General features: G+C 33.6%; 2 protein-coding genes and 1 pseudogene across 7 annotated transcripts; 1 reads left to right on the top strand and 2 right to left on the bottom strand.

Annotated features, from left to right (window-relative positions):
* Window positions 1-746: 746 nt before the first annotated feature.
* On the bottom strand, window positions 747-10233 carry LOC100794242 (uncharacterized). 4 transcript variants are annotated; one of them, XM_041006323.1, is made up of 21 exons: window positions 9865-10232; window positions 8687-9631; window positions 8543-8611; window positions 8262-8460; window positions 6555-6639; window positions 5708-5815; window positions 5488-5556; window positions 5288-5369; window positions 5131-5190; window positions 4983-5035; window positions 4743-4909; window positions 4210-4375; window positions 3761-3818; window positions 3627-3683; window positions 3299-3547; window positions 2732-2793; window positions 2313-2369; window positions 2134-2227; window positions 1882-2022; window positions 1186-1282; window positions 747-1010 (listed from the first exon to the last, which is right to left on the bottom strand). In XM_041006323.1, exons 2-20 carry the CDS (start codon window positions 9497-9499, stop codon window positions 1196-1198), a joined length of 2676 nt encoding a protein of 891 aa, XP_040862257.1. In that variant the 5' UTR covers window positions 9500-9631; window positions 9865-10232; the 3' UTR covers window positions 747-1010; window positions 1186-1195. The 4 variants fall into 4 exon arrangements, with proteins under 4 accessions (XP_040862257.1, XP_014618445.1, XP_003536958.1 ...); XM_014762959.3 differs by lacking the exon at window positions 747-1010 and having other exon boundaries at window positions 1087-1282; XM_006588664.4 differs by lacking the exons at window positions 747-1010; window positions 1186-1282 and adding an exon at window positions 1443-1554 and having other exon boundaries at window positions 9865-10233.
* A 7812-nt stretch (window positions 10234-18045) lies between these two features.
* Window positions 18046-19946, top strand: LOC100500025 (actin depolymerization factor/cofilin-like domain-containing protein). Of its 2 annotated transcripts, NM_001349786.1 has the most exons (3): window positions 18046-18222; window positions 19078-19343; window positions 19450-19946. In NM_001349786.1, exons 1-3 carry the CDS (start codon window positions 18220-18222, stop codon window positions 19598-19600), a joined length of 420 nt encoding a protein of 139 aa, NP_001336715.1. In that variant the 5' UTR covers window positions 18046-18219; the 3' UTR covers window positions 19601-19946. The 2 variants fall into 2 exon arrangements, with proteins under 2 accessions (NP_001336715.1, XP_025979741.1); XM_026123956.2 differs by lacking the exon at window positions 18046-18222 and having other exon boundaries at window positions 19045-19343; window positions 19450-19869.
* A 159-nt stretch (window positions 19947-20105) lies between these two features.
* LOC100798479 (pentatricopeptide repeat-containing protein At3g53700, chloroplastic-like) lies at window positions 20106-23699 on the bottom strand (annotated as a pseudogene). The gene is made up of 2 exons (XR_005886908.1): window positions 21026-23699; window positions 20106-20408 (listed from the first exon to the last, which is right to left on the bottom strand). The product of XR_005886908.1 is annotated as a pentatricopeptide repeat-containing protein At3g53700, chloroplastic-like (transcript).
* Between the last annotated feature and the right edge of the window lie 3163 nt (window positions 23700-26862).

Raw genomic sequence — 26862 nt, 5'->3', positions numbered from 1 at the left:
ATTTTTATTTAATTACAAATAAATTGTATTAAACTCCAGGTAAAAACAGTGTTGAGAATTTCTGGTTGAAAAAATGAAAAGTCAGATTTTTACTCTCAAAAAACTCTAATTTATAGTTTTTTCGAGAAATTTATATGTCCTTCATTATAATTTACAAGACTTTTTTTAAATTATGTTTTATATTAGATTTTTTGTTAAATATCATTAACCATTTTACAATAAAAAATTATTAATGTTATAAATTACTCGTATTTCTTTCTCTCTCTTATGGATACTAGACTTATTATTCTATCAACACATTAATTATTTAATTCAAAATAATTGTGTAGGAAAAAGTGTTAACTATTCTCAATAATTATAGGACTAATTTTGAAAAGTAATACCATTTTTAACAATTTTAATATCACTAATCATATTAACTACTTTTCTCAATTTCTTTAAATTGGTTAAATTTTTTATATAAATAAGTCAATGTAGTATAAGAGTAGATATTAATTAGATGAAAAATACAAACAGCACTCTTTTAGCATTATTGACAAATTTATTGAAAATTATAACCTTTTGTAAATTCCAAAGTGAGTAATTCAAATTTGTAATTTATAATAAAAATGTTAGAAAAAAATGTATTAGAGTGTATTACTAGCCCACTTTCTAATTAGTAATATTATTAAAAATTATAACACCACGAGACGAGAATATATCGAACAGTATAGCATTAATCACCTCCAAGTCAAGCAACGCGACGAGGCAAAAAAAAGTGTTTGTCGATACATACATTACTCAATATTATGCTACTACTATTCATCGTGGTGTGTAAGTTCCAAAGAGAGCCAAGTTTCATGAATTTACTGCAAAGATGCACAATTTTTTAGGAGAAAAAAAAAATCAATACAGTAGGATTTTATATCGAACATGCATGCTAATTAAAAAAAATGGTCAGCATGCTGGCTCTTTCAAACTCTACTTCTATCCTTCTAGGCCATGTTCCCTATTTTTCACGCCTTTTTATCCTACATTGTACAAAAAGAGACATGGGCTGAAACCAAGATCCCGCCACAACCACCCATACTATGTGGGAAACAAAAATTAAGAAAAGAACAATACGGCAGCAAGAACATAGCAGCAATGTTACAGTGAGGAAAATGCTAAAAAAATGAATAAATAACCAAAAATTAGTTACAGCACCAGATAAAATTCATTCTATAGCCAGCTGCACTGTCTTCTCCAGCATTGAAGTTTTATTGAAGAGTGTTAGCTGCACCTCTCTGAGATGTTTGGATAACTGCCCAAAATTTTTTAAAAAAATGCTTAATCGTCAATGCTTGTTGATGTCTGCAACAATTTCTTCAAATTCTGAACTCAAGTCACCATGACCAAAACTATGCTCTTATTATTATATTGTATCAGTAAATAAAATACATGTGCTATTACTGAATTACTCGTTAAGAAATCAATAATAAAAAGTTTTCATTGAAAATTATGAGTCCATTGATAACATTAAATGTTACACTTTCTAAAAAAAAACAAAAACAATTTTTATTTCATCGGCATGCTCTGAGACAAAAAAAAAAAAAAACAGATTATATTAGAGTCTTGTACAAGCTGGTCTTCCTTCACAGAACTTGTGCCACTGCACATAATTAACAGCCAACACATTGCAGTCTTGCAACATGGAATCAAACCTATGGTCGCTGATATCTCAAGACCAGCAAAATTATTTATTATCTATGTGATTTATAGTCTAAAATATACAAGAATAATTCATACATTTTGATTTTAACCTATTCAATTTAATCATGAGTTTATTGGGTTCTCACTTCTGAGCACATAGGTAAATCTACTTTCCCTAGTAAACCAGTAAATGTAGAAGGATGGACTTACCTGATCTTCGCTCATCTTTCGGAAGCCCAATTTCTTAGTCCAAATTGACTCAGCATCCCCTGCTGCAGGAAGCACCAACTTTTCTACGTTTAGAGAAGACAGCAACCTCTCTATGCAAGAGAACAACACTTGAAAATAACCCTAAATGGAAAATCACGTGTTAATGAAACTTATCCTCAATAAGTGTTACCGAAATGCATGCGTCAATCAATCTTTTCAATTTTGGGTGTCATGCACGAATAAGTTGCTTACTTTTCCTTGATGTGCTCTGCTTGTGGCGACTAGTGGAAGCTCAGCAACATTACGGCCAAAAATCCTAAGAAGCCCAGCAGATACTACAACAGAACTGTGCAAGTATGATACATACAATGTCAATACAACCAAATAGAAGCACTATCAGGAAAATTAGGAAATTGGAGATAGCAGCATACTTCACAATTAAAACAATGCAATACATTCCCCCAAACTCTTGGCCAGAAATATTTCTCCTGCACAAAATTCAAAATACTATATATTAACAGAAAAAAATGAACTAAAAGATTATTAGAATCCTGGCCATGCAACACATGCATCACTGTGTGACTCATGTCCAGTAAAAATTCATACCAAGACTCTTAAACAATATAAATTCAAATGCTAAAGAGAACTTCAAAACAAACACCGTTTATGATAGAAAAGTAGGCACAAATTTAATTCACCCTAAAACATCATAATTCAAATCAGATTCAACTTATCCTGGCGGTAGTCCATAATAAATTCCACTGTTAATAATCCACAGTGCAGTAAATCATCACTAGGAAGGAAGCACAAGAATATAGAAGGCTGTTATAGTAAAATAATTCATACTTACCCATAGACCATAACAGGAATCAGATCACGACCAGATATGGCAACAATGGGATCAAAACATTCCTGCCAAAACAATTCCCAAAGCATGAGGAGTGGATAACATCCTAACACAACATATACAGAATCCCTATTTTATAACATGCCAAACAAAATGTTGCACTTGTAAAACAAACCAATTCATAAAGTATTTGATTCCAAACATCTACAGAATCTATGAATTCTTTCTTTCTTATCATGTAAAAAATTAAGGGATTGGATTTCAAGAGACAGGGTTACTTTTTATGCCATGGCTAAGACAAGTATCTGAGCAAAACACAATGTAAACAGCATTCCATACGACAAAGAAAATTTTCTCATCAAGACAGCAAGTTACAGTACAGTAATAATTAATATTACAGCATTTGCAATAGACCTATTATTTATATACTTCAACAAATTTGAACTGTTTCATAAAGGTAAGCTAGGAGCAGATGATAGAACCAATGAAACATGAACAAATATGAAATATCAACCACATAAAAAAATTCAAGTATAATTATTAACATGCCTGGAAGCCATAAATACTCACTCGGAAAATTGCAGCAGCTCGTGAAAGCAATGGTAAATGTTCCGGATAACGACTTTTTCCACTTAAAATTCTCCACTGGATATCATTCATGGCCCCATAGGTACATAATCCCTTGTCCTCATGCTTCCTGATTATTAGTTCAGACACGGAAGCTGGTATAATTTCTGCTCCAGCAGCAACTGAATTCTGTAGTGCCACATATATCCGATTGCAGTCATCACAACAAAACCACTTATCCTTGGGAAGCTCCTGTCATAAAATATGATAATGAAAAATTAAAAACAATTGCAAGTATCATAAAAATATTTGCTAAAGGCCCCGTGCTTACTTCCAACTCACATAGCCCAATGTCTCGCAAGCAGCCAACATGATACTCCTTCTCACACTGGATAACAAGCAGCAAAATATACTTAACTTTAAAAAAAAAAGTTCAATACAAATGTCATCATGTAAAAATCATACCTGGTCACAAATTATTACTGTTCGTTCATCAAATTTAGCAACACTGAAATCATGTTCCCTGTGGACCAATCAAAACAATTAGCAGAATAGTATAATACTAAAAACCAAACCGAGCTTTCTCTAGCAGAAAAACCCAATACAAATAGCTTAAATTCTGCATACATTGTCATTAAACAAAAACATTAATAACAAAATTTCAAATTTCAATGGCTAATTATCACAAATCATCATTAATCCTACAACCGCATTATATGTCATATACGTGCATTGCTTTGACTTCCTAATACCCTATGCTACTGAACCACTCGATAGTCAATACCATGAGCCAAAATCCAAAATCTTGAAAGTAAAATTGCACACTTACGTAGGAAACATCTTCCTCATGAAGTTGTCAAAAATTGATTGTTTTGATAAATTATTTTTTAAGGTAAACAAACCATATAACCTACCTGCAAACAACACATCCACCCATTTCAAATTCTGGTGTTTTATCAACCCGTGTCAACCGTATCATGATTGGCCTCACAATAGAAGATTCTCTTCCATTACCGGCATTATCTCTACAATTTAGACATTGCCAACCACTGTCTGGAACACACTGTAAACCCAAGCATGCTGCAATTGAACCAGAAAATGTCAAATATTAACAAAACCTGTCACTTTACCTCCAAACCAGTTTATTTTCCCATAGTAATTTCACAGTATCTGCTACTATAGTAACCTAAGCATGATATAGCACTGAACAAAACGAGGTAGCAAGACAGACAATATGTTATGCAAGCTATTTGTGGTATGCAGCAAATAAATACAATAAAACACACTTTCTTGCAATGTGGAGATGATAGACAGCATTACCCATCATCCAAATTACACACAACGGTGGATATATTTTTAAAATATCATGGACAAGAACACACATGAAAACATTACAATATTTGTAAATAATTAATAACTTAAGAAGTGTTGAAGACAATTTGTCCACCTGCATGAAATGCCCTGGGGCATCCATTGCAAAGAATCAAATCTCCTCCATCTCCACATACTGCACACATATCATCACTGTCTCCCGTGGTAAGGTTTTGACCATTGGCCAACGATAGAGCTATGTCATGAAGTGTTAATCCATTGGAAGTATATATGTGTCGGTAACTGCAAAAGGACAAATTATTTCAAGATGAAGAAAAATAGACCAGTCATTTAGCTTCTTTTAAGTTCTACTCACGGTTGACGCCTAGCAGCCATTCCAGCATGGGCTTCAAACTGTGAAGGGCTTATCTGTTTACACATGAATGCAAATAGTAAAAGCTTATATTAGCATTTATGTTTAAACAAAAAATATTTTGTGCACAAAGTTATATGATTGTGCATACCTCTATATCACAACAACCACAGACTATACCATTTCCCTGTTTGTAACCTCCAAGTAATTTCTGAAACGCACATCAATATATTGAAAAGAATAAAAATCAAGTGCAAATTCCCATAAGCACCGAATGACAAAAATATTTAAAGAAAATATTAAGACACCTGTCCTTTAACATAGTAAGCCAACTCAGCACCATCTGGTAGCCCATTTGGCATAAAAAGCAACCTGTGTAAATCATTGTCCCTGATAAAAGCAAAAAATCAAATTCAAAATACAGTAGCTAAGATATTGCAATTTACATGGAGAAGCTAGAGGACCAAGTAACATGGAACAGACATCCCCAAAAACAAAACAAAAGTACCTTCTCTTAGTGCAACCATCAGCACTTCTTTTCTGCAGTACACCTGTGTTAGAAGTGTAGGAGCTTGGCCTGCAGAAAAGGTGTACTGTGAATAGTTGAATCTTAAGGAAAAATCTATAACTTAATTGACCATATAACCTTATGCATATGCAGACTGCTCAAGCACATTCTCAACAATCAAGTATGGGTATAAGTAATTGAACCAAGAGAGAGGACAAACTTTTTCACCACACGCCATTCGTCAGTTGTCTGATTCATATACATGTGCTGCTCATAATGACTCGGTACGTGCAAAGTTGACAAGTGGCTTGTACTTTCTACAGATTGACTGGAACAGCAATTTAATAGGTAAGAAGTTTTGTCTGTCCTTTTTTCTTTTAAAATTGAGCCAAATTTCATTAACTTAATGACAAAAGTTTTAAAAATATTAACATTTGACAGACATATGAATTTAGAGTACTCCAAAATTCCAAAATTAAAAGGCACAAAAATTAAATTGGCAGCACTCATAGATAACACCATAGCAAAACTCAGGTGAAAACAAAATTGTTTTCCTTTAACAAAACCATAGAATTACAAAATCTGATTTAGTTTCGATTCAACAAGCACCAATTCCCAAATCCTGAAAGCACTGGCTGACAAAGCATCGGGACTAAGTAAAGTAATCATTTTATTCTTGAGGCCACCATTAACAAGGCTAAAGTACACAAGCAAAAATGCACTGGTTCACATGCTTTAGTGATGTGAAGGTAAAGGCATCATCACATAAACAAAACATGAGATGTTATTCTTGCTTAAGAAGGCCCATTGAACACTTGGACCAATAATGTGGTTAACCATCATTGTCTTGACATTTAGAGCAAGTTTCTTTTACTATTAAAAATAAACATATTGACAGCAAGAACTACTTCTGGTGGGGGGGAAAATCAGATATGTCCTGTTCACTAAAGAATTCCTTAATTGAAAAGGTTGTCAATATCCAAATGAACTAAACAAGCTGAATAAGCAAGACATAGGCAATGCTCAACTGCTTTATTGTCTTCATTTTGGATTTATTTCCAGTTTACCTTATGTTTGTATGAGGCATGCCAACAAGTTTGGTGCTATAACTTTTATGAGCCTGAACCTTGCCGTTGCTTTGTAGAAGACTTTCTGCAGAACCCATGGCAAAGAAAATATATATAAGAAAAATCAAGACCAAAAGCAAAGCAAAAGAAACATCTCTTACTATTTGCCATGTGAAATATGCATCTATACGCTTAATGTGTATTCCCATGCAAGTTACACAAAACAACATGCATGGGATACTCTATTTTTAAATCTTTATTGAGTTTATTCCTTCCAGTTCCTGGATGTTTTGTAATGATAATTGTTAGATATAAAACCAATCATAAGCTTTCAACTAACAGCTCAACCTTCTAGGAAAGTTGGAGAGCTTGGTAATAATACTCTCCTATAGGATAAGATCATAAGACTATATCATGATAAGCTCTAACAAAATACAGGAGAAACAATTCTTTACACCCACATTTTTTGGACTCCATTTCAAAATAAATTTTGTTGAAGTTAAGGTTTTGCACAAGGAAAGGTTACTAAATTGTTCTCAATTTCAAGGAAATATAAAATTTTATTTGACTATGTTACCCTTTCTTGCCATTAATGCTTTCTTATTCCATTTAGTGCTGATTCTAAAAGACAGGGATAAAGTTGGAAAAAAGAAAGTGATGTTTTCTTGGTTTTCTAAAGTGACAAATAATCTAAAAGAGTCAAAACCTCTAAAGTTACACATATTATGAAATGGAGGGAATATCTACTGTCTAGGAAGAATCATTCAAGAAAGGGTAGTGCAGGTATTATCTCCAACACAAGTTAAGGATCAACTGAATAAAAGAGAGATGCTTGTGATGGAAAGAAATAACTCCAAAACTCCATGATAAGCTTTACAATCTATACTATTAATAAAGTGAATCCCCACATTTGGTGTACACAGTTCATTAGACAATTTTAACCTAAAACCACTTCTTAAACTTCCATTGTTCTTTTTTAAACTAGGGTAAGAGTTCCACCACTCATATTGTTAGTTTTTTTCTTTCATATCACTCTTAAAATTTATTTAATTTTATTTAGCCTCCAAACCATTTCCTTTTCTCTTGTTTTATTTTATTTAAATCCCACAATGCTTGATACCACATGTGGGCTATTCAGAGTATAGAAGACCACAGTGTAGCAAAATAAAAATAAAGAAGCTGCCAACCGACAGATACTTTCTAATCTTCAAATAAAAAAATGTTAGAAACTTGACAAAGTGTTTGGTTCAAAGGAAGGGGGGGTGATTTTAAATTTTAAATAGAGAGGAGGGAGATGCAGGGATTCTAAAAGAGGGGAGGAGAGGAAAAAATAGCCTTATTGTAGATCAATAAAGTAATTACACTTAAGTTTTCAGGTTGGGGATAATTTAGTCAGCAAAGCTTAAAAGCTTCAAGTATTTTTCCTCCCTTCGGAATCCCCCCGCCCCCTCCCTTCACCACTAAGGCAACCTTATAACCCCTAACCAAAAGCTGTGTAAGTTTAAGGTAAGGATAGATACCAGAGAGGATGAAATGTGTGGACAACATCAAAAAGACTAAAGATGACTTTGGTAGGGAAGGATATGGCAATAAAAGAAATTGATACAGAATGCTTACAGAGAAAAATATCTGGTTCGTATTTTATAGGATTCAGATAGACACAAGAGTTTCTAATCAAAACTTTCTTGCTAGAGAAATGATTCTCACCTTTCCAAGCTTGGAAGGACTCCTCATTGACAGATGAACCAGCCACATTCTTTATAACCTCATCTAGTATACTGAGTGGAGCAGTTTTTATTTCCTGTATAATACTATATATCGGTCTTCCATTTTCTAAGAATATATGATTATTTGGATGTCTAGTCTTGGCTCCAGCATGCTGCTCGAACTCATAGGCACTAAGAACCTGAAAAAATGATAAAATTAGCCCTCTTGTAAATACAGAACAGAATCTCCAAACATAACTAGAAATAGAGTACATGTCTTACTCTAGAGTAATTGCACATTGAACAGCCACACAAATATCCGCCACCATCAATAATCCCCTGTAGCTCAACCTGACAATAACTTCAAAACATAAGAAGAAACCAAGCAAAAGTATATAAAAAAAAGACAATGAATGCGAGCTTTACCTTTCCAGGATTGTAAATATACTTCACTACAGCTCCGTCAAGAATGCCAGTTGATAAAAGCTTTTTGACATTTGTAGGGTAGCAGTTGGGGACTACTTTCTTGGACATTTTCAATTCCATATTGCGAGTGTACAAATCCAAATCTCCATCATGAACATATCCCATTCCACACGGGCTTTCTAATGACCCACCACTACAATCATCCCTTGCCAAATATTCTTCATCATCCCCATGGAAGCCAATGTGATTCCCATCATTATAAAGAGCAGGATGGTGCACAGCTGGAGGCGGTTGGTAATCATAGTCCTCCTTCTTCTTACTGAATTTAAAAGTAATTTTCCTGATCCCAGATGAACTCACATGCTTGGGGATTTCCATCACCACACAGGATGTCATTGCAGCACTACCTGTGTCCTTATCACTTTGAGAAGTATTATTATTATTATTATTATTATTATTATTATTATGTTCACCAGCTTCATCACTCAAGGTCTCATCAGAACTTGAATTCTCCAAGCAAGTAGACGTCAGTTCCCCACACTCCGCATGGTTAACATTTTCGGATTCAGTTGGTTGACTACTGATATCTTGAAAAGTCAGTGCATGCTCTGCTGCAGAAACATTGGGGTTGGAAACCTCAGAACGCACTTCATCATTTGAAACTTCTTTCGCCTGTTTCTTATTAGGAGACACGTTAGGTTCAGTATCAGCAACGCATTGGTCGTAGTCACGCTTCAGTTCCGTCCTTGATTCCTCATTGTTCTCCTTCTTTCCTTCTTCTAATGCATGCACACAATCCGCTTCCTCTCCCATCAAAATCAAAGAACAGAGCCCCTGGGAATCCAAACGTGGTAACCACCAGATAAACAACACTACCACACAGCATTCACGAAGTAACTCGAACCTGACTTCAGCTTCCACTCAATATTCGTGTCAAATCAATGCCTACGCACAAAATTTACAATTAGAAACACACTTTTCGAACAATTCGCGGCCATGCACAACGGAAAACACTTAAATAGCATCGAAAAAAGCAAAAAAGAAGACAAAACAGTTAATATTCCAATCAACGCGTCCAGAGGAAGTTTCGACACGGCTCTTTGAATCGACAAAAACCGCGTAACCATTTAATTCATTCAATTAGAAGACACAAAAAAAAACGACAGTAACAAACCTACCTCAAAACCACAACACCAATTAAAAATCCAATAAAAAACTCAAATCCGATTAGCATCCAATCCCTAGAATTAAAAGAAAATCGAAAGGTACGCTCCATGCGCCATGAATAGAGTTTTCGAGTAACAGATCTGAGATTGGTGAAGAGCAGTGAGCTCTGCACTTCAACGAGATTCGAAACAGAGAAGTGAGATTCGAGAGTGTTAAGGGTTTGGTTGAAAGGAGGGTAAGAGAGAGAGAGAGAGAGAGAGAGAGAGGGCGGCAACGAACTGAAGCGAAAGGCTTGGTTCGCGGTTCAGATTTCAACTTTATGTAAAGCAGAGAGGAGCTGAAGGCGATGAGTTTCGTAAAAAAGAAAAGAAACAACTGTCCTCAAAAAATAAAATAAAATAATAAATAAATGGCGTCACGAAATTCCGGAAGAGGCGAGAAGACAAATGGATAAACGTGATGGGACCCACGGGAGTTGGGCCTATTATGTTGCGCTACGTGGCATTGCTGGGATCTAACGGCGGCCCTCCTCAGCCGTTTTTACATGAACTGTCGTGCAAGTTAACACGTGTAACCAAGGCTAATCTACTTCTACTTATGAGCTAAGAAAAAAAAAATAAGAATTGTTGGGTATTCATTATGGGCCGAGTAAATGTTTAACTCAACCCAATATAATGAAGATTGTCTTCAGGGAAATACTATTCTCACTAACATATTTGTTATTTCCACTACTACTTTTTGAAAAATAGTGAAAATAGATAAAAGTGCTGACCAAATTTCCCCACCCCCCACCCCTTCTCCCATTCTTTTCACCACCCTTTCCCCTTACATCCCCCCCCCCCCAACATCTCTCTCCCTCCCTTCCCCTCTCACATCTCTCTCTCTCCCTTTTCCTCTCATTTCTCTCCTCATTTCAAAACCCTCTCCTCCCCTTTCTTTAACAAAAGTGGGAGTGCCAATAACAATACCTTCTTCATCTTCATGAGATGTGCTTCGGTTGCAATTTTCAAGGAACTCGTGATAATGAAGCATGAGATTTTTTTACATAATTATATCTTTTCACTTTTTTATATACCAAATATCCCTCTCCCACAATTATATAAGCAACTATCCCCCATTAGTAGCCACTGTAAATTTAGGAATGTGAGATCCGACTTCACACTGTTTTTGCAGATTACTTTTTGCACCTCATTCAAAAATCGATAATCCGATTCTGAATGTTCTTTTTTGTTTTTAAATTCTTTCTTTGAATATTTTTTTGATAATGCAATAATATATTTAAATATAATATAAATAATCATTATGATGGTTAATATTAACATATAATATAACAAATTAAAAGAATAATTATCAGTAATTAGTAATATTTTTTAAAAAATTATTTACCACAACAACCAAACAATATTATGAGTAGAGACAAACATTGACAAAAATAACAATTAGCATTTTTGATACTACGAGTAGACATAAACAAAGCAACATAAGTGATCCCATATTCCAACAATTTAATGAGTACGTTGCTGATTTTGACTTGTGTTTTCCTAGTTATTTTAACTTGTATATCAACTACTTTGATTCCAATAATGTTTTGTTCTCATACTTTCATGTCGATGAAGCCGTACAACTTTGAGAACTCCAGCATAACAAACACATAAAAATGTCAAGAAACAAGAAAAAAAAATCACTTCATATGTCTTAGTGGAAATTTTCGTTGTCATTCATGTTTGATGTTTTTAGGTTATCATTTCATATCTATTGGTTACTCTTGTTTCTTATTTTTATGTTATGATTTTCTGCCTGTTTATCTTTTACAATTAGTTATATTATATGTTAATATTGACAATTATCATAATTATCTATAATATCTAAATATAATATATAAATATATTACTAATTATCATTATTATTTTATTTGTATTATTCAAAAATTAAATAGAATTTTAAAAAATCAATAAAAACAAAAGGCAAAAAAAATAAATAACTCGTTTAAAATTTGGGTTTGGGGGTCCCAAATTCTAAAGGGGATTTTAAAAAACAATTTCAAAAACTATGTGTGAATTTGAGTCCTCCATCCCGGAATTCACACCAGGTAGGGGGAAACATCTGAATATAATATAGGAAGGGGGATACTCGTGTAGATAAAGAAAAGTCAAAAGGGTCAAATTTTAATTGCCTACTCCAACTATATGTAGATGTTGTCACGGTTGTTTTACCATGAGTTGTGTGATATGTATTGCTTTGATGGAAATGTGTCATTTACAAATGTAAATGCATCTTAGGAGTTTCTTGAAATAGTTTTAGACACTTTATATGAAAGAAAACATTTTTTACATGTTAGAAGTTATGACCATACAGGGTTTAGCTACCCCTCCCCCAACCCCTTTTAGATTTTATATGATAATTAACATTTTTCAATGAGATATTTTAAATGAAAACAATATACTTCTTTAAAAAAAACAAAAACAATATAATAATTAATATATATATTATTTCCAATAAAAAATAAAAATAATATATACTAACTAATAAATCTGATAATATATATTACAACTAATTATAATCTAATCCCACATATATATATATATATATATATATGATATGAATGACATCTTAATGACTTTCCAACTAATTATCTATTTATCTATATTGAATTATTAACATTAATTATTATTAAAAGTACACTATGAACATATTTATATATTATTATATATAGTTGTTATAAAATTTGATGAATTTTAATAATTATTATTATTATATTCAATGAGTTTGTTACTTTTTTTATTGGAGTTTATTATTGTGAGTCCTATTAAATTGTTATTTCTGAACCCAAAAAATCTTTCAAAACTTAAAATAAAAAAAAAAATTAGTACAAGTTATAAATACACATGTTTCTTTCTTTGTCATTTGAAATAAAAACAATTTTAATTTTGTGTGTAAAACTAATAAATAATTTGATAAAACTTATTATTTATTAAATATTTATTTATTAGAAATTAGATATTTAAATAATTAAAGTACCAAAAAAAAATCAGTCATCCTTTGATGGTTTACTGGATCTATGTCTAAAACCATGTACTTTCATTCACTTTCCTTGGTGTTCATATTGATGAAAACATTATTGCAACTCGACAAGTGTATATAGTTTTCATGCTCAGGGTACAATATTACACAACATAGGATAATTTTATCCATAAATCCAAAAAATGATGAATTTGTTATGGCGGGGATCAAAAAATGGTTCTAGAAAAGAAAAGGTATCCATTGGCTCAACTGGTTGAAATTATCAAAAGGAATTTGGAGGCATGAGATTCAGACATCTTCATGGCTTTGATCTTATCATGCCAGAGAAGCAAGTGTGGAAATTTTCCACAAATTTAGATGCTAAAGTTACAAAGGCTTTCAAAGCTAAATACTTTCCCAATGGAGGATTCTTGGAGGCTCCCTTAGGCCACAATCCAAGCTATATCTGGTGTAGCATCCAAGCTTCACAGACTTTGGTAAAAGAAGACATGAGATGGAGAGTTGGTGATGGCCTTTCAATCAACATTTGACACAACCATGGCTGTGGAGTAAAGATAAGTATTATGTTTCATCCATATGCCCTCTTGGTCTTGAACACATGATTGTTAATTCCCTCATTGATCTTGTCACCATTTCTTGCATTGGAACAATGATATTATTGATCACATTTTTAATGATGATGATTCCAAAGACATCAAGAAGCTCCCTGTTATGAACCATCAAAATTCAGATCAAATGATTTGGAGAGCAAGCGCCTCGGGTTTATACACAATTAGATCCGCCTACCACATCCTAATGGAAAACCATGGTCAATAATGCAACTCTCAAAGGTCAAGGAAACTGGACTACCATTTGAAATCTTCAAGTGCCTCCCAAGGTAAAACATTTTTTATGGAGAACTCTGCGTGGATGCCTTCCAACAAGATAGTGTTTGCAAACCAAAGGAGTTCCATGCTCTAGTCTATGTGATTACTGCGAAAAGAATATATAAAATGAATGGCATGTGTTCTTCAATTGTGACCAAGTGATCAATGTCTGGACAACAACGAAATTATGGCATAAGGTTAGTTATCAAATGTTTGATTTTGAATCTGCTAATGAACTAATCTTCAGCATGCTAGACACTCTTCCAAGCTGGCAACAACAATGTATCTTTGCCATGTCCCTTTGGTGCATTTGGAAGCATAGAAACAATAGAGTTTGGAAAGACAAGGATCCACTAGCCACGATGTCTGTAATTAAGTCATGCCCTTCAATACCTGCATGAGTGGTCCACCGCAAGAAAACATTCACCCACCATTATTGCACCTTCAACGTCCCATTCAAGCACGTCAAGTGAGTGGAGAAAACTGCAGATGGACTACGTGAAAATTAATGTGGATGAAACAATATTTAAGGATCAAAACCTCTTTTGGGGCAGGTGTGGTAATCAGAGATCATCATGCTAATTAAGCTTGTGGCAGCAAAAACGATCAAGGAAAAAGGCTTAATAGATCCAAAGAAGGTAGAGGCATGGACAATTCTTCAAGCATTGAAATGGATGGTAGACATGGAACTTGATCGCTTTATTCTGGAAAGTTATTGCAAGGCGGTGATCACAGGTAGTTTATGCTCCAAACAACATGGACCTTCAGAATTTTATTGCATAATTGCATCTTGTAATCATCATCTTAGTCATTATCCAAACTTTAGGGTGAGTTTAGTACGGAGGCAAGCCAACTAAATACCCCATAACCTAGCTAGACTTCTAGGTTTTATTCTGGCAACCATCTTTTTTGAGCATATACCCAATTGTATCTTTGAAACTATTATGAATGAAATGGAATAAGTTTTCTTCCCTAAACAAAAGAATGATTTTATAAAGGAGGGTTCAGAGCCACATTTTCTGCAATTATACATCTATGATAAGACTCCAAGTTACAAAATAGGATGTGGAAAACCCTCAACTTTATTTATTTCCTCAATATCTTCCACCTTATTAATTTTTTCCTTTTTCTTTCTTACTTTTTAAACTAAATGAAGGCTAAAATATCATTTTGATTTATTATATTTTTGCATTTTTTTAATTTTGATCTTTTATGAATGCAAATGGATCCAAAATTGTAATTTCTTCCATTTAATGATAATGTGACACTAATTTATTATATTTTATTACGTTTTCTAACTGTTTTTTTTTCGCTCAAAATTGTTAAAAATTACTTTTGAAACATTTAATAAGTCTTAAACAATTTATGACGTTTAGAACTGCTATAAATTGTAATACCACATATTCAATTAAATTGTTTGATAATGAACTAAAATGATATTTTAACCCAAAATAAATTATAAAAGGAAACTTGTGATATAGTATTATCTAAATCATTGCCCGTTAATTATTGATTGTTTAGTTTAAAATTAAGCAATCAATTGTTGGAAAAGAGTTTTCAAGAAAAAAGCAAAAGAAGAAAGAACTTTGGTTTTCATCCACAATCTTTATCATGTAGGTTATTATAGTAATTTACAATCTTATCCTAAAACATTACACGAGTTTCGTAATTATTTTATTAGAAAATAAACATCAATAATGTACTTTACTTTTTTTAAATGAGATGTATATGTAGTTTACTTATAACATCAAGAATTAAATCAATTAATATTTGTGATTATAAAGATTAATTTAATATATAATTTCTACAAAATATGCAAAAGAGATAAAATATACTATTACTAGTAATTTGAATATCATTTTCTAACAGAAAAGAACAAAAAACCAAAGCAAATCCAATACAAATTAATTATTTTAGATCAGATCAGATTTAATTTGATCATTAAAATAAATTGATTAACTTTATAAAGAATAAAATATGTTTTAATTCCTATAAATACAATTAAATTAAATTTGAATCTTAAAAATTAATAACTTTAGCATTCATAAATTTCAAAATCAATTTAAAATTTAACCTAAGAGACGTACTTAATTGTAAATGAGAAATGAAAAGACATGTGTTTAGCAACACTCTGGTGTGGTGGTGAGGAGTGATTGAAGACATGAATGTTTGGCCAGCGTTGCAATTAAAGGAATATGAATATGGGTCGCGTAGGATTGAAGCAGAAAAAAGAATATCGAGGGGACCCAATTCCAAGTAAGTGTCATTCTCATCCTTGCTGGTCTCTTATTTTTCCTCATTCATGTTTTATACGAAATATTCAAATTTAAGGATGTTTGATTTGTATTTTTATTTTTTGTTTTTATTTTTAAAAGATTAAAATTCTAAAAGTATATTTGATTTAAATTTTTGGTTATATTTTTAGGAAATAAAAATATTGAAAATTTATGATATATTAACTTCTTATATTTTTTATATTTTTAGATTTACTTAAAATTACATTCTTTATCATCGTATTTTCATTTTTTTGTTTTGAACTAAAAACACTTAAATTAAAATTTTATTGTTTTCATTTTCTAATTATTTTTTATTTTTATTGAAAATATTTTCAAAAATTAAACCAAACACATTTTCATCATATTTTTTATTTTTATTAAAATAAAAACAAAAAACAGTCAAATTAAACACCCCTCAATTTTTTAGACAAAAATGTCAATTGCAAAATTGTCAACCACTAACAAATATCCACTTTATACTTTGCGCCAGCCGCCCAAATATGAGCCAGCCACGTCGTTCGTGGTTCGCCTGCATGCCACCAACGTTTTATTTTTATTTCAACTCGATGAAAAAAAATTTAGTGACCAAAAAACAAAATAAATATATTTTTGTAAGAATTAAAATAAAAAATATTAACGTGTAGAAATAAAAAATATATTCTAACATTTTATTATTATTTTTATTGACAAATATTAGTTTTGTAATAAATATGAGAATAAGAGAATTCGAACTTCTAATTTTCTTTTCTTTTACTCTTTTCTAATCATATCATTCACCTTGTATCTTTTTAATTTTATTTTTGTAAACAATTAATAGTGCTTTTGCCAGAAAAACAATTTTTTTGACGGAGCTGTAAAAAAATATAATTTACTGATGCTTTTTTATATACATCGATAATTAATTTAAAAGATAACAGTAAAACAAACCTTATCTAAAGATAATAATAATATTAATAGTGTACTTTTTAAAGATAAAAATAATATTTAAAGAGAATAATTCCTTTCATTGAATATCAACTGGGGACTTTAAATTTAATTGGTTGAGTGTATATAAATGTTATAAATATTTTGGGACTATTTTTTATTCCCAAAAAAAAAATTCTTTAATAGTGTAAATTATACTATTACATATTACATATCTAGGATGATTTTATCTTATTCTAGTCTTCATGTATTTGAGCATTTCTTATTATATTTATCAGCTGTTTGTTAATGAAATGATATAAACACGTTTTAAAAAAAAAGTAGTTTAGATATCTAGATGATGTACTTAAAAATTTATGCTGCTGAGTTTTGAATTAATGCCATTAATAAATATAATGAAAAATTAAAAATTGTAAAACAACATTTAAGCATGTCTCATGACTTGAATAACCTTACATACTTTCATTATCATTTTGTTTTTTTTATATAAAAATCAACTATATCGATGGTACAAAAAGTTTTAAATTCAGAACGTATCTAAGTCAAATGCATCTTATCTTACGTAAACAAAAAAAGCTTCAAATAAAAAATCTCAATTTTTCCGAAAGTTATATCATTAACATATGTGGTTTAGATTATGAGGCGCAATGTCCCTTTAGTTGATACGCAAAGAAACAGCAAGCCGAGTCGAATAGCAGAAGCCACGTCAAAATTGAAAAGCAAGGTTGCTACATTTTAAGGGTAAACGAATTTTATCTTTCAAAGTGTCAAATGTTCTCAATTTAGTTTCGGAAAATAATAAAAGGTCAAAGAAGTCTACAAGTTTTTATGTTGTTACTTTAATATTATTTTTTTTGAAAAAATTATTTTAAGATTTTAATACTTAGACTTAAGTATTTATTATCATTTATGTTACACGATTTTTTGAATTTGAAACTAAAAAAAGAAAAATATCGATTTTAATTTCAATTGCATTTAAAAGATGAAATTAATTAATTATTTATTGTACATTTTAAACACGTAAATTGTACTAACTGCGACAGGTGGCACTGTTGAGATTGGTCCATTAATCACAAAAAATTTCACGCTCGGATACGCTTTCCGCGTGCCACAATATAAATTCAATTTCTGCCCCCCACCAATTTAACTTCATTTTCTCCTTCCGTTCCTTTCTTCGTTCCTTCCCCAACCCAATCTTCGCCTTCGCCCACAACAACTCCTCCTTCAGGATCGCTGCCAACGTTACTTTCCATTTTTACCCTTCATCCTCGAGAAAAAAATGGTTAGTTCTCTCTCTCTCTCTCTCTCTCTCTCTCTCTTTCTATTTCTTTCTCTCTTTTTTTTTTCTTTTCTGTTTTTTTAAACCTCAGGAAACGGATAAGAGAGAACTGAACTGAGCTTCCCAGCGATTTGAAGTTTCTGCGGAAAATTTCGAAATATTTCGCAATATTTGTCTCTCGCGTTCTCTCTATCTGTGTTTAAACTGTTTTCGGCAGTTACTGATTTTATTTTATTTGTTGAGTTTGTGCTGGATTCATAATCGATCTGATCATCATCAACACTGAACAGTGTTGAATCGATGTTGTAATCATGCGTTTTATGTTTCGCTTACTGTTCATCCGCATGTTCTTTAGTGATAGATCTGATTTTGATATCGATTTCACCGTTTAATCTGGAATCACATTGTAGTGTAGCGATTAGCTTTTTTTTTTGTTTGCTTGATCCTGTAGCGATGATAGCATATGGTTGGGTTTGGTTTGTCTTTGAAGTGTTTTCTGTTAGGTTTCCTGCCCTAAATTACTTGGATCCATTTTTCGTTGCTCAGGCATATATTTCATCATTTTCCTGTTTTTCCTTGCCTACAATTTTTTTATATTTATGTTTATTTTATTGTTTTCTATGCATAATCGCTTGGGCTTGCTTCTTTAAATGGATTTTTTGAAAATTTAGTTTCTGTTTTAACTCATTTGTAGCTGTTAAGTGTAGTTGACTCCTTATAGGGCAATAAGACTTGGTCATTGTTGTTATGGTTATAAATTATAATCACAATTCACATCACATGGGTTTGTTGATCTGTTTGTTTTCATAATTTCATGTGTTAACTGCCAATCACTTGTTGATGTGTGAAATTTTACAGGCGAACGCAGCATCTGGTATGGCCGTCCATGATGAGTGCAAGCTAAAGTTTCTGGAGCTCAAGGCGAAGAGGACGTACCGGTATATCGTTTTTAAGATTGAGGAGAAATCGAAGCAAGTTATTGTGGAGAAGCTGGGTGACCCTGCAAATGGCTATGATGAATTCGCTGCCAGTCTTCCTGCTGATGAGTGTCGATATGCTGTTTATGATTTTGATTTTGTCACTGAAGAGAATTGCCAAAAGAGCAGAATTTTCTTCATTGCTTGGTAATAGGCTCTTTTACACAAACAAAACAACCATAACATAGATTTTAAGTAGAATTGTAGTAACTATTTTTTCCATATTAATTTTGTTGCTTGCTTTTGTCTGAAGGTCCCCTGATACATCTAGGGTTAGGAGCAAGATGATTTATGCCAGCTCCAAAGATAGATTCAAGAGGGAGCTTGATGGAATTCAGATTGAGCTGCAAGCAACTGATCCTACTGAGATGGGTCTTGATGTGTTCAAAAGCCGTGCCAATTAAATGATTCCGATTATTCATAAATAGGAGTTGTGATGGGGATGGTCAACTTGGCTAATTTGGACTCAATTTTCCAAGTTTTGACATGAGGTCTATTGCAGCTTCAACAAAGCTTCTCTTGTTCCAGTGTATCTTGTGGTTTGCGACATATAACCCGTGTTTGGGTGTAATCTTAGTCCTATTCCTAGTAGTTAATTTTGTAACTGTTCTTTGTGTGATTGAACGAAAATTTGGGACCAGGTATTGATGTAATGTTGCCAGTTGCCATCTTACTAATGTCTTATGACTTAAATTAACTAAAATACTTTCTTGAAAACAATTTAATACATATTATGAACTATGTTATCATAACAAAGTCGAGGGGTAAGTTTTGTGGATGCAAAACAATTGCGTTGGTATTGATGCATTTTAAAACAAAGCACTTTGTATTTTTTTCACAATTGCGTTGGTATTTTAACACATCTCAGGCTCAGCAACTGGACAGCACAGATGGTATAAGATAGAAATATTTAGCACTCGGCCAACCTCAAACCATGATAAATACCCAATAATTCAGGTTGCGTTATAGTACAAGTGCCAAGATTGCAAGAAAAAGTCACAAAACGATCCATCATCTCTTGATTATTCTTCCACAAATGCTTGCATGCACTAACTTGTGAGTCATCAGTATTCACCTTAAACCACGCAAGGGTGGGTGCATGACAATGAGTCTGGATCACTCTTGGATGGTCACACTAATCACAATGATGGGCAAAAATTGTATTGTATTGACTATGAGAGCTCTATGGTAGTCCTTAGCATGCTCATGCACCTGCAATCGAAATAAGCAAAACTCCCATTAGAGTGACTCAAATAGTAAGCAAGCTGAAGTTCAGCGATTGAGGGGTCTGCAATGTGAGGGGTTTGAGCCTGCAAGATAGTAGGAAAGGGCAACGTTGGTGCCATGAGTAAGGTTTAGTCTCATAGACACCCATAAGTGTGCCGTAACACCTCCCAAGAACCGGAAAAAAAAAAAAAAGGAAACCTCAACTGGTTAAGAGATCCAAAAGATTGAACTCTACATTCGCAGACAGTAAACTTCCAGACGCATGAAATATAGAATAGGTATGAATTAAGTTTGTAGTTGACTTCATTTTAGGGAATTCTCCAACACATGACAGTTCATATAGGATAGCATTTGATGTTTGTTTACTTGTATTAGGAAGGATATTCTATCTAAAAGTTTAAAGTAAAATGCTGGCTGTACTTAACCATTATACCAATTTGAGACCGACTAGACTCTTGTTGAGCATATGTAATCTAAGTGAAGTATAAACCTGCAATTCTCATCCTGGTATTAAAGTAGTCAAAATTAAGAAGTGAATGAACTCTTTTCTTATGCTTTGAATCCATTAAGAAATATTCATATGAATGCTAGCAACAAGTTACATGTTTACATTGTCCCCTTGAAACTGGAAACAATGAGGCTGAAGAAGTGGTATTCATCAATGAGGCCAGCCAGATGTAAGCAACACTAGTGCTGAAATGTATTGACTCCAAGTCTGTAACATAGTCTTAGCCCTTGAGTCCTGGGTTTTGAACTCCTTCATATGCTTCAGCACCTTTATGCAACGAGGAGCTTTTCCACAACACTCTTAAAAGCATCACCAGAGTGCACTTACAGCAAACTTTAACCACTCAAAATCTCCTGGGCCTTTTCCTATCCAAGATAGCACCAAGATTGGCTAGTGCATCATTAAATTTCTGAATCTTGAGGAAGCCTCTGATAATAGATGTTTCAGCTTGTGATAATTTTGCTTTCTCCATCACCATATTGATGAGTTGAATGAGAGTGTCCTCCATGGATAAAGAACAAAGACCTTCAGCCAAGAAACCAAATGATGGGAACTCCGGCAATATTCCTTTCTCCAACATCTCAACTGTAAAATCAACAGCCTCTTGTATCGACCCTCCACCATTACAGAGGCCACGGAAAACAATCTTGTATGTTATAACATCCGGAGGAACACCCTTTTCCATCATTTCTCTGAAAAGCCTCATGGCTTCTTTCGTTCTCTTCCTTTTGCAGAGTGCTTGAATCACAGGGTTATACGCTTGTGGAGTCAAGACCAAACCTTTCATCTGAACAGATCTAAGGAGCTTACTTGCAACATCAACTCTCCCTGCCTTACACAGCCCCCCAATAAGTGTCCCATACGTAACAATATCCGGCTCGCACCCATTCAAAGTCATATTCTGCACAATATCAGCTGCCTTCTTTATATCCCCTTGTTGGCAGAAGTACTTCAGCATCGTAGTATAAGTGAACTTGTCAGGCTTTAACCCTTCCATTATCATCTGATCCATAAGCTGAGCAGCTTCTTCCACTCTCTTGCTCTTACACAGGCCATTAATAATCGTGTTATATGTCACCGAACTCCTCAACACCCAACATCTCCATCTGATCAAAGATATCCTCTGCTTCCCCAACCCTATTGTTCTTGCACAAACCATCAATCAAAGTATTATACACCACCACATTCCTCGCGCAGCCACTCGACTCCATCTCCTTGAGCAGCGTCAACGCTTCCTTAAGCCTCCTTTCCAAACACAGACTCTCGATCAATATACCATACGTAAACTGGTCCGGCTCACACCCCTTCTCCTTCATCTCCCCAAACAACTCCATGGCAATCTCCCGGTTACTTGTCAAGCACAGCCCCCGTATCAAACTATTGAATGTACAAACATCGGGCAAAACCCCCTTGCTAGTAAGAACGCGGGCAAGCTCGGTGGCGGCCTCCACGTGATTCTCCTTACACAATGTACCGATCAGCGTGTTATAAGTCACGGTATTCGGCTCGCAATCTCTTGAAATCATGTGGTGGAGAATCTCCTCGGCCTCGTCGATCTCACCCAGCTTACACAACCCGGAGATCAAAGAGTTATAAGTATAAACATCCAATTCAAACCCTTTCTCGAGCATAAAATCCATCATCTCCAAACCCTGCTTGATATGCCCGGTCCTACACAATCCATTCACCAAAGCATTGAACGTAACCTGGTCAGGGCAAAACCCTTCCTCCTCGTAAATAAACCTCAAAGCTTCCTCAATTCTCCCCTCTTTGCAAAGCCCGTTCACCAACACATTAACCGAAACACTCGTGAGCGCGCACCCTGACTCCACCATGAGTTCCTTAATCCTCAACGCGCCGTCCACGTCAGCCGCTTCTATAAACCCCTGCATCAGCGTGGTGAACGTTTTCTCGTCGGGCCTGAGCCCGTAGTTGGGCATGTCCTCAAGCATAAGAATCGCGGGCCGTAATTGATGGGCCTTGCACAAAGCCCTGATTAGAATGTTGAAGGTGGAAACGTCCGGTTGAATGGCGTCAGCGACCATCTTCGAGTGGAGCGTTTCGACGAGCTTGAGCTTGTTGGTTTGGACGAGGAGGCTGAGCCCGACGTTGTAGAAGCGCGTGTCGGGTTTGACGGCGAAGTCGCGTTCCATGAGGTGGATGAGGGGGTTGATTTCGGAGTGCAGTTCGGAGTTGGCGTAGGTTTCGAGGAAGATGAGGAAGGTGGACTCGTCGACGGGGAATTGGGAGGAGTGCATCTGGCGGAGGAGGGAGAGCATTGAGTCGACTGAGCCGGCGCGGGCGAGTTGGCGGAGGAGCTCGTGGAAGACGGAAGGGTGGGCCGAGTAGTTGGGCTGGGCCGAGGCCCATTGGAAGAGGCGGAGGGCGGAGGATTCGTCGGGCTGGCGGCGGAGGAGGTCGAGGAGCTGGGAGGGGGAGAAGTCCGGGGGGAGGGGGTGGTGGGTGGCGGAAGTGGAAGATGAGAGTCTGAAGGTGGAAGAGAGAGAGAAAGAGAAAGGGAAGGGTGCCGTGTGGCGTTGGGCTATTATGGTGTATGGGAGAGGGAGAGGGTGGCAGTGGAGGGAGGAGAGCGCCATTGGGGCAATTCTACAAACATGTGCTGTGCGTGAGGAATCTGAGGAGGTGGATGAGTTCGGACTTGGGACTGAAAAATCGGCGACCCTGCGGTTGGATGAGCACCAGAACTAAATCTGTTTTCGGGTAAGCTTATAGTTTATTGTTTTTTCGTTTTCGGTTTGAATATTTTTACGAGGGGTGAGAAAAATAGTTTTATTTCATACTTATACACTTGATGTTATAAATAATCTTATATGATTATACAATCATCAATTATTATTTAAATTATTTTAAAAATTAATAAATTTATTATATATTATTTATTGTGATTGAATCATCCTATATAAAAATTTTACTTTGTTCATTTATAATATTTTCTCTGTTTTATATTATTAATATATAATTTTTTTTCTCTTTAAAATTATAAAAAAATTGAAATGTGTTAAAAGTGTTTAACAGATATTTTGCAGCTAAATATAAAACTAAAAATATACTAACAATACACCTCATCACACACTCTTTTATATAACTCATCCACTTCTTTTTTTCTCATTCATTTAAGTATTTTTTTTCTTACTTTATTTGAACATTATTGCTTCCAATTTTTCAACCTATTTATTATTGGACTGCTCACATAATTCTTTCTATATCTTTTTAGAGCAATTAGTTACAACTTAAACTTAAATTATAACTAATTTCTTTGAGAAATATAGATAATCATGTCAATAGTTAAATATTTATCATGACAATATGCGTGTTTTCTTTCAACTTGGTTTTTTTCTTTTCTTTTTGAGCCAGCTTTTATCATGCTAATATTTTAAATGTGAACCATCATGAGATTAAAAAATAATAAAAATAGATTAAAATATATTTTATATTTTTTTGTTACAATGAGAAAAAATAACACAAGCCTATGTTGTATATAAGTATATTTGTAGTTCAAAATTTACAAGTTTTTGATCATGTTGTTCCTTTAATTCATGCAAATGTTATGGCTGATGTATATATGTCGACAAATTTACTGTAGAGGGTCCCTTTTATAAAGTATTTATGTAAAGGGGTCCCTTTTCTAAGTATTTACGGAGGGGGTCTATTCTTACGTTGATGCCGCCAACAGGATTGGCGAGATGGGTGTGCCGTCATTGTCAATAGCGAGAAGCTTCGTGACGTGGCTGCATGGTGAGCGTGCCGCCAGCACAACTGGCGAGATGCATGGTGATGTGGGTGTGCCGCCAGCACCACTAGCGAAATGCATGGTGACGTGGGTGTGCCGCCAGCACCACTGGCGAGAAGTCTTCCACGTATGCATGGAACCCGCCATTGCATCTTGCGAGAACCATTGACAAGCAGTGTCGCCATTGCTTCCTGCGAGACAGCTTAAGGCACTGTTCGTGAGCCATTTGCATGCAGCTAGGGCTGAATCATGTAGAATAGAGCTGAACCATTTGCAGGCTAGTTGTGCAGCTGTGTAAGGGTCACATGCATTGCAGCTGTGCAAGGTTCACATGGATACAGTGTGCCTGTTATATGGCCAGAAGACTTTGGAGAAAATTAGCTTCACGGGCATGCTTTAATAATGGCTTGTGTAGTTTTCGTTTAAATAGGAGGATGGTATAACTTCAAATTCCACATTCTGAAGCCAGAAAGAAAGCCAGAAAAACAGGTTTGAAGAGAGAAAGAAAGGCATAAGCAAGAGAAAGCAAACGAGAAAAAAATAGTTTAAAGAGAGAAAGAAAGGCAAAAATTCTTTCAGGTTTATTAAATTCTTTCAAATTTATTTTTGTTTGAAGTTTATTCATTCCATGTTCAAAGTTTTATTTATTTATTGAAAGTAAGGATTTTTTGTATTCATTTTAAGGAACGAATTTTTCTTCAGTAAAATTTTTAGAAGCATTATTTCATTTGGTTTGAAGTTAAATTTGTTAATAATTTTTATCATTTACAAATTGTTTATTTTGAAGTAATAAATTTTGTGGTTAGAATCAAATTTGAAGCTGAAATTTAAGTGTAGTAAATTTTTGAATTAGATTTTGTAGTTGGAAATTATTACTAGTAATTATTTGAATTAGGTTTTTGTGTCTGAAATTTTTTTAAGTGTAACTCTTCCATTTATAAGCCTTTGTTGAAGGTATTTTAGTCTTAAGAATATTTATATGTGATACTTGCAGATTTTGAAGTTGAGGAATTTTTCATAAATTATTTAATTAGAGTAATAATTTTTTTTTAGAATAAAATATGAATGTCTAGTTTAATTTTAATAGAGCAAGCAAATAAATATTTTTTATTTTTATGATTGACAAAAGTATTAGTTGAAGTAATAATTTTTTTTGTCAGACTAAAAATTGAAGGTAAAGTTTAAGTGTAGTAATTTTGGAATTAGAATTTTTATTTTTAAATTATTATGAGTAATTATTTGTAAGCGTCTTTGTTCATGGTTTTTGTGACTTAGAAATTTGACGTGTAATCCTTCGGGTTATAAGCTTTTGTTGATGCTATTTCTGACTTAAAAATATTTAGAGGTGAGTCTTCCAGTTTTGTAAATTAAGGAATTTTTTTAGAATTATTTAATTGGAGTAATAATTTTTTTGTTACAATGAAGTATCAATGTCTAGTTTAAGTTTAATAAAGCAAGCAAATAGATTTTTTTATTTTTATGATTCACAAAATATTTAATTGAAGTAATAATTGTTTTTTGAGAAAAAATTAATACGTGAAGTTTAAGCGTATAAATTTTTGTAATTAGGTTTTTTATTTTGAAGTTATTTTAATTATGTTTAATTATTTACGATCGTTATAAATATTTACCTGATTCCCTTCTAGTTTTTTGAAGTTAGAATGAAATTTGAATCTGTAGTTTAAGTTAGTAGATGAAGCAAGCAAATATAGTTATTTATTTTAAAACTACTCTTGTTATGATTAATTATTTTTAATTTTGTTCATGTAGGTATATCATGAATTCAATTATTACAGTGTTGTATTTCAGCGAAAGAGTATATGTCTAACTAAAATATCGTACATATACAATACATATAATATCTCAGAATATATACAACAATCAAATAATATTTTCATACTAATTAACCAAATAATATTTTTATGCTAATTAACCTAACCTTCGAATACCTATTAATACATAAAAATTAACAATAGAATACATATTAAAACTAACAAACCTAATCTTGAAATACCTATTAATACTAACTAACTTAATCTTTTTATAATATTAAGAACATAATACATAAATATCATTTAATTAAAAAATACTTACCGGTAATTATGGAGGAGAAAGAGCACACGAAAATTGAAGAACAAAGCAAAGGATAGCATTGGAGGAGAAGCTCAGGAATTTCGGGG

The sequence above is a fragment of the Glycine max genome, chromosome 10 (genome assembly GCF_000004515.6).
Source record: "Glycine max cultivar Williams 82 chromosome 10, Glycine_max_v4.0, whole genome shotgun sequence".
NCBI lineage: Eukaryota > Viridiplantae > Streptophyta > Magnoliopsida > Fabales > Fabaceae > Glycine > Glycine max.
Note: the sequence above shows the minus strand (reverse complement) of the source record. Positions and strands in the feature narration are given on the sequence as shown.